The following is a 12,942-nucleotide window of genomic DNA, read 5'->3' as shown; positions in this document are numbered from 1 at the left end:
GGCCAGTAGAAGAAGCCCGTTGACCGAAAAACGTTCTATGTATGTATGATATATTTTAGAAAAACAAGTCTCAGAGACAGCTAAAGTTGTCTCAAAGGCCAGACCTAAAAATGAGTACTGCACTTTTGTGAATAAGAATAGAAATAAAAGCTAAAGTAGACCTTACTCTTTCAAGCCTCCAGTGGTGTTTTCAGGTTCCTCGTCACTGAAATGCACGTGAGAGGGAGAGGGTTGTCCTTTCTTTAAAAATAGGTCTTCTTTCAAGCCTGCCTCCTTCAGAACATCAGAAAAATGCTTTTCTGCAGACAGCCGGGCATTGCTCTGGTGACAACGAGAACAATTAGAACTATGTTCATCTTTAGCCATTGTAAACATTCAGTGCAAATGTGAAACCAAGCGGAGTATCGAACATTTTGCATTTCTGTACATTTCTGATAACTGTCAGGTTCAAAGACAAGAAACAAACATGAATGTAAAATGGCACAGAAGAAATAATTTGTCATTAAGCGTCAGTGTTTCTTTTGCAATTCAGTAAAACGCCAATGCATGTACATGGTATTTGTATAGCGCAAACCGTAATGGGTCAAAGGTAAAGGCACAGTCAAGTGTGATTGGAGGAGTAGCTGGGTTCTGAGAGCGGAAGTGGGCTGTTAATTGCGTTTTGATGATGTGATCTCTAGAGGTGTGGTAATAATGCTATCCACTTTTCTGAAGAGTCCGCCAGTTCACTTGCTACTCATAAAGCCAAGCGTTACTGTTGTAATCAATGTTCAGAGGCTGTAGTGTTGATTATGAGAAGGTTTGTTAGATCTTAGTTTCTAGTAGATAGCTAAGCTCCAACAGGAACAGCATCCTGCTGCTAAGCCATATATACTACTGACACTACAACCCACACACACTCTCTACAGTCTAGATGACCTCGCACACTGGCCGAGCAGCAGGGACCTGGAACACTGGGGAGATGCATAAGATACAACAGTTACCTCCTCGATCTGGCATCAGATGATGGAAGCTGCTTCATAACAGACGATTGTTTTTCAGGCAGAAACACTGACATTTATGAAACATGGATTTTACCGGAATTTCAATTCTTAATGTTAGACAGTCCACAGAACTGAATTATCTAATTTCTATTGGTTTAAAAATGTGATGCATCTTTACGTGCTTTCCGATGCATGAATTTTAACATTTTTAATCTCAGGCTTGGATTTAAAGTCAGATTCGCAATTTAATGACTAGGCATTAAAATGGAGCTCGGAGTCACAACTAGCCAATATACTTGTTTAACGTTGTTTTACCTAAACTTCAAAAACTAGAGTTCATTAAACTTGAATGAGTTCCCAAAAAAGTGGTCAGGTGAGTAAATTTAAAAAAAATTGAGTGACTCCTTATATCTGTAATATTTTTTAAAATAATGACAACAAACTACAAATGAAGTAGCAGAAACACTCGCAGCTAAAGCATTGGCTGGAGTTATCTTACTAAATCAGCTTTTAGAGGAGAAAATATAGCACACATTCTGCACAACATTAGTTGGAAGGGGCAGTTGCATGCCCATGGATGAGGGAGGGTAGAGAGGAGGTGAGTGCAGGAATAGATTAAGCTGAAATATGCAGAAAGGCAGCGGGAGAAGGTGTCCAGGACCAAAGTGACCGCAGCAGATGACGAGGTGGTACTAATAGCAAGAGAGGAAAGATAACGCCTGGTGCACACTAGGATCATACATCTGAAACATGGCAGGAGGAGCTTGTTTGGGCAGGAAGATGCCCTCTATGTATTTGCGAGCATACATCTCGATCATGAACGACACACAAAATATGTCTCTAGAGCTTTGACCTTTTTGATCATTACTGTACACAACAATCATGTATGTACACCACTGCAGCGAAGCTCCGTGGTTGTAGGAGTGCTCCAAGAGTACCCTCCATACATGGGCAAGGCTACCATCAGGATTGCTCTGGTGGCAACATTTTGATTTATACTGGCAGGGTAGGGTTTTTCCCTTTTTCCTGCAGTGCGTAAATGGGCTTCTGGGTAAAGTGTCTGTTATGTTAACTAGGTATTTATAAAGCGCACAGCTACTCAATAGAGTGTCCCGTCGCTAAAAACCTTGTGATTTTCTTAAAGTGAGGTCTGTAAAGTTCTCTGCCACCAGGTTCTTTGCTGTATCCAGTGCTTATGGTTACTGCTTTTGTATTGCACTGCGTGTGCTTAGCAGGATGTTCCTGTGATGGAATTGCACATCAGTCAACCCTACATGTAACACTGTTTTGTAGCCACTATGAGACCCCACGTAAACGCTGGATCATTCCTCTCCTCCGGCAAATGGGCCTGAGAAGATGTAGGCCTGCGCTCCTGGCCTTACCGTTTTTAGAAACTCAATTTGCTGCTAAATCTATAGCCTGTTTTTTAAAAGCATGCTTGAAAATCCGCTTACAATCACCTGAGTTAATTTTGTAATTTTCATCTAATAGATATCAATTGTCTTTTCTTAAATCGAAACGCTTTTAACGCATTTGTCAGAAACGTGTATGTGTTGATCTGTTTTTAGAAGTTTTGATGTAATTTTTCTTTTTTACCTTGCACTTTTTAGGATTGTAAAAAAATTCAATCGAAATAAAGACTTTGGATACTGATACTTAGCAGGATGAAACAGAAGCGTGTATCATGGATCCCTCTGGGCACGGTGGGATCCATCTTGGATTTCTACTGTAAGTATGGTGCACAAACCGGAGGTTAGAGATAGCCACCAGAAGAGCGATGTTTATTGCTCACAATTCTGTAGCTTGTGACTGTGACTATTAGATGTGCGATGACTGAGGACAGTAATCTACTTTTAAGCTTTCAACTGCAGGGTTTGCCTTTTGCCATGTCCTGCTCCTTTCATTTGTCAGCCACATCAGGTTGATAGGCAGTGTGTGAGTAAAGGCGAAATGAGTGTCTTCAGAAGTGCAGTTTGTCTTTGACCATCAACTGGCTTTTTGTTTCCCTCGAGATGCTACTCCGAGAAGACTAACAAGTGTAGAGTGTGAAGGTTTCTCTCCCCTTTGTGCATGTGCTTTCTTTTTCTTTGGGTAAGAACCCCAGGTCCACTACTCCATCCTCCTGACTTTTGAAGTCAAAGTCTGTAGCTTGATTGCATGGAACAGGATACGCAAGCCACCTTGAACCAGCCGCAAAACATTGCCAGAGAACACGCAAACTCTATCTATGAACATTGAAAAAAGGGGACTAAACCCTCAAGGCAGTGCTCCTTGACTTCTCACTGGCTGATACAAAGATAGGTCATTTACAACCAGCTACCAAGGCAGGTGAAGGAGCATCACCAGAGAAGACTGAAGCTTTCTGCTGAAGGAGCTGAAGATCTTCCTTGGATGTTGAGCCTGCATTGTTGCTACGAGAGAGGTGCTGGAGATGCCCCTGCAGAGACCGACCACCCAGAAGAGACTCAAGTAGTAGTTTCTTGGCGGAGGTGCTGCCCAAGGAAAGAATGACCAAGAAATCCCGGGCGACATCTATGGATGCTGTGTAAGACAGTGGTGAGCCCTAGTGCTCCTTCTTTTTTTGTGTACGCCGCCATCTGTTCCCAGTAGAAATCCAAGATGGATTGCACCGTGCCCAGAGTGATCCATGATACACGCTTCTATTTCATCCTGCTAAGCACACGCAGTGCAATACAAAAGCAGTAACCATAAGCACTGGATACAGCAAAGAACCTGGTGGCAGAGAGCTTTACAGACCTCACTTTAAGAAAATCACAAGGTTTTTAGGTACGGGACACTCTATTGAGTAGCTGTGCGCTTTATAAATACCTAGTTAACATAACAGACACTTGGTGGGAGGAGCTACGCTCGCAACCAAGATGGCCGCTTAGGCTACCGGCTCCGCCGACCTCCGCCCCCCGCTGGATAATCCTGCTACATATCCTGAAATTCCGCCCTGCCTCCGGGTGTGTGAACCGTTACGCTGTACTTTGGTGCGATCCCGGTATTTTTATCTGCTTTGTGGACGAAGTTATGTCGAGTTTTAGTTTGGGGCCTACACCAGCTTGTGAGCCGGGGACTCGAGTACTGGCCCAGCCGGGTCCTAGTTGAACAACATCGGCTGTGGGTGAACATCAGGGTCCGGTCCCTGGACGTGGAAACAATGTTAAGCCCGATTTTGACGGCGGTTGCTGCTCTGGCTTACCATCGATGGAGGGTTGGCGAGGCACCACAGTGCGCTGTGGGTGTTGGTAAGTCCTCAGTCTCCCTCTGCGACAGTCCGCCCCAAAAGTTGTCGATTCCTCCGGAGTAGGCCGGGCCTCAGGGGGACGCGAACATGGGTGTCTTGGAACAAGATTCGACAGGACGGACTGAGTATGAATCGTCGATACGATCTATATTGCCAACCATTGGGGCACCACACTCCCATGTGGAGTCCATTGTCCGGAAAATTACTGCGGCTGCACACGGACTAGGACAAGAGGGACCGGACCCAGCGCTGTCTCAATATCCTGATCAGCTTATACCACCCACGGCGGTCCCTGAAACGGCAGTGGGCCCAGTGCCACGAGAGGGGTCGGAGCTTCATGGCAATGTGATGGCTGACAATCGTGTACTCGACGTGCTTGACGGACTGCCAAACCCACCAATATCGTCTACTAAGTATGGTTTAACTGTTGATCCCCTTCCGGACACTCTTGATGGGTACTATCTATGGAACGATTCAGTGTGTATTCCCTCTTAGACGCTTTCATTATCCTTACATAGACAACGATATTGGGAGCTTATGGCGACGAGGGTCATCATTGATGCCGACAGGGTCCCCAGAGTCTTTGTAACTCTGCCTTGCCTCGTACGGAACTTTACTGAACTGTTTCCACATTTCGAATATCCTGCGGAGGCGAAAATCTTCCTGGAGGGGGCTCGTACGCCTGATCGGAAGGGTCAAGGATGAGACTAATTGTTGGGGTTTGGCACCATGGGTTTTCTGAAGTGGGATTCGTTACCATTGTGCTTACGGGAGGTAGGGTGGTAGCTGCGGTTCCCCTGTTTAATTTGAACTTTGCCTCTTAATGGTGTTGTGTGTTTCTTATGGGGATTCTTGGTTCTGGCGTGGGGGGAGGGGGGGACCGGGGGCCCGTATTGAGATGTCCTCCTCCAAGTTTTACTACATTTAATACCTAGTTAGATGGGGCGACAGGCACACAGCTAGTTGGGGATAGGGCGCAAGCCATATGCTGGGGTGCAGGGTGGGGGGAGGGGTGTTTCGTCCGTTTTTGTAGTTTTTATGTTTGAAATCCTTCAAAATCCTGATATAGGTGGTCTCATTGAGTAGCGGAGTTGTATTAAGGGGTAGACGGGTTCTGATGGGGATATCATTTGCGTGAGTCAGTCGATTGCTACGTAATTTATTACTGTGTTCGGTATGTGGATGTAACATCGTAACCTTATTGTCGCTGCACCCTTCCCCCTCCCTCCTACTCTGGGCCGTTACTCAATGTTTATCCTGTTTTCCTGGGGAGGTGGGGTTGGTGGTAGGCGGCTGCTTGACTATCCTGATTGTAGCACGGCCACATGCCAGATGTAGCTCGTGATCGTACATTACTGATGATTCTCCGTCTATATCCCCTGAATGTATATTATTGATCCTTCAGTATGCGATGTAAACCACCTGTTATTGTTTTTCTCTGTTTTTATCTCTCCAATAAAAAGAATAAAAAAAAAAAAACATAACAGACACTTTACCCAGAAGCCCATTAACGCACTGCAGGAAAAAGAAAACCCCTACCCTGCCACTATAAATCAAAATGTTGCCACCAGAGCAATCCTGATGGTAGCCTTGCCCATGTATGGAGGGTACTCTTGGAGCACTCCTACAACCATGAAGCTTCGCTGCAGTGGTGTACATACATGATTGTTGTGTACAGTAATGATCAAAAAGGTCAAAGCTCTAGAGACGTATTTTGTGTGTCGTTCATGATCGAGATGTATGCTCGCAAATGCATAGAGGGCATCTTCCTGCCCAAACAAGCTCCTCCTGCCATCTCAAGGTAAACCCGGCTGCCAGAGGACCTTCTTGTAACAAGACAGCCTGGCATGAAGTGAAGCGTAATAAATTAAATGGGACTGTAATCCATGGTTCCCATTTGGCTAGAGTGAGCAAGGCACTGTTACGATGTGCTTCGTAGCCTTTGCCCGGTCTGTGATTATTGTGATCCAGGCATTATGGAACAGAATACAGTGACATCTATAGTACCCCCACTGGACTCCTGCCTCACTGACTGAGTCTATCCCTACACCACTCCCTGAAGTAAAGCGTGTCAAGCAGTAGTGGCCCTTAAGGGAAAAGAGATCAAGGATACTGAAAGATATTAAAAATGCAGAAAACAAATAACACGACCTTTCTACATAAATATAGGAGGAAAAGCAGAAAGATGCAAAATCATGCAATGGAAATTCACAGTGAGGCATTAAATACATTAGACGGGGCCAGCAGTATAGGTTGGTCATAAGCAGGTCTAAATATATTATAAATCCACAAACACTACAAATGCGCCGCAGTAAGAGACCCTGACTAAAGCAACAATCAACACTTCAACTGGGGTATTGCTTACAAACAAGAGGTGGTTTGTTCTTGGCAGGGCCGATCTGAACTTCTTCAATCTACCTCTTTGACAGAAAATATTTGCGCTTGTGTTTGAACATGTTGACAACAGATTTTGTGAGGGACAGTGTTAAATTTGGCAACCCCAGAGAAGGCCTGTTTTAGGTCTTGTGTTTCAGACTTTTAGGAACTTTAATTGGAAACCATTTTAGCTATACCTTCAGATACCTTGAGTTTTTGGAACAGATATTTTAGTGTGTTATGGTGGATTGTCGTGAATGTCATGTACATTAGTTTCTAGCAGGATCTTGCTTCGAACAGGAGCTAGAGGACATCACGGATTACTGGGAAGACGTGGTGCTTGTGGCTAGAGCCGGTCACCAGGCATGCAGCTGCATGTATTCCTGCGCTTTTGGGATGCAAGCCAGGATTTATAAAGGTCGACCAGGAGGGAATATAGTTAATATTCTTAAGAACCAGGGCTTTTTAAACCTTGTTTTAGATCATGTTTTTCATTTTCCTATTCTCTACAGGTGAAGTTGGACACCTTTGACAATGTTTAATGTGTTCGTCCAGGTGGAGCTTGTACAGAGGATGAATCCCATGGACTTGTCCTTATTGACCAGAGTCAGTAAAGGCAGCAGGAAGTAAAATACCCCGTGCGCAATAATAATGGTCAAGCAAACTTGTTTCAGCATCCAAACTCAACTCACCAGAAGACACATTTTTTACATTACCTTTTATATTACTTCCTCGCTCATTATTTATGTTTTCAAATCCTATTTTATTGTTTTTACATATAAACTAGGTCTAGAAGTATTTTATTGGATTTACAGATGAGCGCAGTTGCTTAGCAACTGTCTCCCAATTAAGGGCTGTTGTCGATCTCAATTCACCAGTCTGTACTTCAATATATTTGCCACATCTGTTGAAAACAACAGGTGGCTTAGGCTAACAAGCTCACACGTTAGCTTGTTAGCCTCGGCCACCTGTTTAAATCGATTGAATTACAAAAGCAATATGAAGAATCGCAGGCTTGCAAAAAAGAGAGACCTCTCACCCAGGGGAGTGTATGCAGCTTGGGTCCAGTCCTTGCCTAAATGCGATGACAAGAATAAACCCCGTTCCTGGGTTCATGGGACCTTACGAAGGTGTTCTACATTAGTAGGTATCTGAACAACTTCAATGTCCAAGTGCTCATATGACTCACATGTGTCACTAGACTGATTTTCCTTTCCTCTGGTTTCTGTGGTCGGCTCATGTAGTTTACACTAGACTAACACCACAAGATGGCTGTTGTAAGGGTTGGACGCGGGAAACGCAGCAGTGCAACTTAAGTTGGCAACTGTTACACATCTTCACTTGTAAGCGCACAGGTCCAGGCCTCGGTGGATTGTTCGATGTAACTTGGTACAATGAGTTCTGTTGCATGACCCTTGCTTGCAGTGGGTGGCTGTACCTTCTCAGGGGTTGAGCACTCCTCAGTCACAAAAAACAAACACTGAACCAATTTGGCACAACTTGACAATGAATTGTGTGTGTTGTGTGTGTGCCTCAATAACGAGGCCAAAGAAAACTGGATCTAGTGGTTTGCTTTCTTCATCGCTTTTGTGAGGGAGTGCTTGAAGTCTTCAGTCCTCACTGTAAAGAAGACCCGCATTGGCAAAGCCAATAAGTCTGGTTGCCTACCTTTTGACTTTCTCAGTATTTATTTCCCTGTTTTTTGTAAAATTATTGTTGGGGAAGCTGCCAGGCCCCCATCAATCTAAAATACATAACCAAACAGTTCCTAAAAGCAAAACAATTTTGAGGGATCTCAAAATGTACACATAGCCATAATAGTCACGTTGCAGAAGGGAACTACTTTGTGGCTGTGCTGCTTGTGAAAGATCAGAATCTTGTAACTTTCTTGTAACTTACCTAGCGGTTAAAGTGTGCCAACTCACTGCCCCATGCTGTATGGCGTAGTGAGCACTAGCGATTGAATAACACAATAACAGACCAATGGATGAAGAGGGTTGGCAGACAGCTCTTGTAAGTATATTGCACATATAATTTTAGTAAAGTCAAAAGGTCTTGGCTAACGCCAGACCTAATAAGTCAAAAAGAAGGAGAGGACAACCTAATTACTGGTAATTCTCCTTACAATGTGTCCTACGCTTTCTTGTCGCTTGGTTGTCAGCATATCAATAATGGAAATATCTGAAAAAAATATCAAAGACTTACAAGTGTTTGCAAAACTTTTGCTCCGTTGAGTTTGGATTTTTTATTATTAACTCAGTGGTGGTTCTTCAATGCAAAGGACTGTAGGTTTCTGTCTACGACGTTTAGCACCAAGATAACCCCAGTGTGGGTGAATGTTCACACTCAACAAACATAATAAACAAACATTTTTGTAAATGATATTTAGGACACTATTTTAGTTAGACAATATTTAGGCCATGATATTCTGGTAGCTTAACTCACTGTCAGAGTGAGGGTGAGTTTTCCCCCAGAAACAGTCAACCACATTAGTGCTTTAAATTAAGCAAAGCATCGTCAGCTCCTCCGCTTATAATGAGGATCTAAATGTCAGGCCTCTGACCCCTGACTTTATGTGAGTCTTTGACCGACATCGTTCAACACACACCCACAAGTGAGGTCCAACTCTGGCCCTCTTAGGTCTTCTGGTTCCAAAACATCACTTATGTATGAATGAAGGTGTTCAATGAACCATTAAACCAGTGGCCACAGATGACTGCCAGGGTAAGCCTATATTGTGGGAACATCAAACCACCCATCTGCAAGAGGGAAGTGTTAGCCTTGGGTAGAAAGAAGAGTACAAGAAGGCCAAGACCAACAACTGTAGGGGTATCAAGGTCTTGGCGGCAAATAACTTGTCAATAGATATGGAGGGGAGACAGCTCATGAAATCTGCCAAGACAACGTGTGGGCATGGTCTAATCCAATAACACATGCCATAATGGCTAAGATCGTGTTCCACTAAATAGAAGAAAACAACAGGAACCATAAAATCACTACGTTTCTAGGCTTGCAAGATACACCCAGGCTCTGTCTGTGTTCCCAAAAGAATGGGAGCTTAGCCAACCTGCTTTCGAAAAGAAAATATAGGTATGTTTATAGATCCATAGGCTGCTAGACTGAGGTCTGCCTATATTATGTATGTTTATCAGTGATACCCCTGTCTCTCAGTGTTGTAGAAGTAGATCAATATGGGATGCGTGTATACTTCTGAGGAGTCATTTCATAATAATCCACCAACCATATTTGGTGGTATGGATTCTTGCATAGGTTTCTTGCTGTGGCACTGGAGGGGTTAAGGGACCTGATTTTGATGCTTCCAGTGTTCCAACACTTGCCAATGGACTGATGGTAAGAATATGTCTCTGGTCATTGTGGTTGCTCCTAGACAGTTTATGTTGTGGAAACACATTCCTAGAACTAGACTCTTTAGAATATTTCCCCTTCTGATTCCACTTAAGTTAATACAAGACAAGGAGCGGACATTCTGGGATATAATTTAATTTAGAGGGCAGTAGGAGCTGCAGTTCTCATCCTAAGTCTCTCCAGCACGAAAACATGTTTGCAAGAGGCAGTTGGCTGAGAACTCAAGAACTTCATGCTCAACCAAGTGTCTAGACCCTCTCCAATGGATGAAACATACTGCTGTTTTTACTGGTCAGGAATTCTCATATAAGCAACAACATGTAAATCAGCTAAAAACATACTTTGGTTGCTTGAGAAACACACTTCTTTGCAATCTGTAGGGAACCAACCCCCTGGCCTCCACTCGAATCAACCTGAAGGTTCAGGAGTTGGTGAACATCTGCTAAGCGTGATTTAATACATAGGAAGTTAGAGGAATAGACTTGTAGTTCAGAGCCATGATTTATTACCGGAGGAAGTTCAAGGAACCTCAAAAAATGTGACACTGGAGTAGTGAAGCATTCTTTTCAGACTTTACTGCTGTTAAGGAGTGTTTCTTGCTTTTCTCTCTCTCTCTTTCTCTCTCTGTTTTAAAGGGGAGTTAACGCAGAAGGGTTGGAACAGGGGTGGACCTAAAAATATTTAGTAAGCTAAAGGTCTAGGCCTTAGTGAGGGGGAAGAATGGGACTGAAAGCGCAGGTTAATGTACAGAAAGGTGCTTTGGGCTGCCTAGGAGAAGAATACCTCACCATACATATTTCTATTGGTCATCTTCGGGATACTCAGAATTAATTGTCTTAAGTCATTCATGGCAACCCCAGAAGCTATAATCATCTCTTACACTCTATGGTATATGTTGCTCGAAAGGGGGGTAGGATGATCTTCCACAGCAGGTGAAGTGGTGGTTCCATCATTAAGGTCCAACAACTAAAGGATCATAAAAGCAATCGGGTGCCCTTTGGGATTCTTAATAAATTTGCATCCACCAGTTGTCTGTGTTATCTCAGGGCCTCCCTTCGGTTCCTGCCTAGGAGCCTAGCATCCAGTCTTCATGCCCACTATTTCTTTTAATCAACTGCTGCATTTCCACAACTGCAGTGTGTGCTAAATCTTCTCTGCAGAGCCATCAGTGCGGTATGATCTCCATCCATAATCCCACTCAGCTCTAGAAAGCTCGATTTCTTCCTTCATTCACATCCACGGTTGTCAGTGTGTAGTGCCACGACTGCTTCTGACAAAGCAGAGTGCCCTCCTTCACTACCCGCCCACCTTGTGAACCTCTCAAGTCCTGCTGCATCACATAAAGTTCAGTGATTACCTCAAAGTTTCAAAGCAGTATGGTTCCTGCTTCAAATCTGCACAGAATTCACCCATGATTCAGTGCCTCCTAAACTCTGTTCATGATCCCCGTTACCCTCATGCAAAGCATGTTCAACATTAACCTATAGTTGACTTCCTCATCGTAGGTGCTACATTGTTTCGCAAATCAATATTTTGGTTTTGCTCTAAGAAATATTCCTCCCAGTGTGGGCCCACGGCTCTCAATTTTGTCCCTCCAGGCACCCCCTCTCTCAATCAGCTGGTCTCACCGCCTGGTCCTACAAAGTGAGAACCTCACAATGTTTCAATGGCTCAGAAGATAGAAGTCATATCTTTCACAATACTTTGGCTTAGGATGCAGCCCATAAGCTACTGCACTTCATTTCTCCGTGCCCTGCAGTAGAGCCATTTTATCTGTGCTCTGCTGTAGAACACAAAACAAAAGGAGTTTGTAGCCCTTCTCAATTATATATTTTTTTTAAGGTGGGGGTATAAGGGAGGTGAGGTAAAAGTTGTGCTGTGTTTCCCCACACTTCCTCTACTCCTGAGCAGATGGACAGAGGATCTGGGGAGCCATATGCAATATATAACATAATTGAAGAAAGGTAGCTGTCAATAACATGGAGTTTTCCACTTTGGGGTACAAAGTGACATCAACTCAAGTTTCGCTGCTGTTGTACATCTCTTGCAACCCTTTGTTGAAAACAATCCCATTATTGATAGGTATGCATCCATAATCATATTGCACCACCCCTTGTTTTGGCCAATTTGCATATTAATTTCCCATACTCTCCTTTCTACAACATAGTGCTGACCAAAGCTAATCTTGACAGATTTATTTTTTGAAAAACTTCTTGCTGTCTGAGCTGACAAATATTTACAGTCATGGGAACATAAGAAAGTATCACAAGACATGCTTTTCGACTATGTCCAAACTATACTAACACTAACTAGACACCAATTACTATTGCTTTGTGGCCGGGAATTTCAATTTAAAAAAAATAATTCAAGGAGTACAGCAAAAAGGAATTTTTTAAAACACCTGTGTAGCTCTTTCCAGCAGGAGCGGCCTCTGGTCTATTCGCGCTTCCATCTGTCCCAGCTCCTGAAAATACTCTCTCATTCTTTGTCTCTCGTGAGCTCTATCGCACATAATAATCGGGATGAAAAGAGATATATTTAGACAAATTATGTACGTGCAGGCATAATAAAATGTAAGTCAATTCATTGTGGAAGTTAAATTGGTCAAATCAAAAAGGAACAGACAAGACACAGAATAACTTCTATCAAGGAGAATTATAAGAATTTGCAGTTATAAAGCTATGATTTCAGACTTCTGTTGAAAAATTGAAGGTTTCAGAGAAAATACTATTTATGAGCAAGCCAGAAATACCCACAATCATTTTTTGCTTACAGATATCCCTACATTATTGTGGTCAGGCCACACATTTAAGGTGGATCCAGATTTCTTAGCCATTGCATAATCTTTTTTGTGATAAGGTATCAAACACCAATCTCATATGTGCTCAGAGCTGTATTGATAGCAGGAGGATCTCATCTAGTCATAACATGCTCAAATGTGTTTTCTCAACTTAATTTACCAAATTT

General features: G+C 43.2%; 1 protein-coding gene across 2 annotated transcripts in view; it reads right to left on the bottom strand.

Annotated features, from left to right (window-relative positions):
* Positions 1–12,942, bottom strand: part of FAM161A (FAM161 centrosomal protein A) — a 134,638-nt gene that overhangs the window by 26,657 nt on the left and 95,039 nt on the right. For both annotated transcript variants that reach the window (XM_086927641.1, XM_086927642.1), the window contains 2 exons: positions 12,377–12,476; positions 167–321 (listed from right to left, as the gene is read on the bottom strand). In XM_086927641.1, the coding sequence (XP_086783767.1) occupies positions 167–321; positions 12,377–12,476 (255 nt within the window). The remainder of the gene's footprint in view (positions 1–166; positions 322–12,376; positions 12,477–12,942) is intronic.

Source organism: Lissotriton vulgaris, chromosome 6 (genome assembly GCF_964263255.1).
Source record: "Lissotriton vulgaris chromosome 6, aLisVul1.2, whole genome shotgun sequence".
In the NCBI taxonomy this organism is placed as follows: Eukaryota; Metazoa; Chordata; class Amphibia; order Caudata; family Salamandridae; genus Lissotriton; species Lissotriton vulgaris.
Note: the sequence above shows the minus strand (reverse complement) of the source record. Positions and strands in the feature narration are given on the sequence as shown.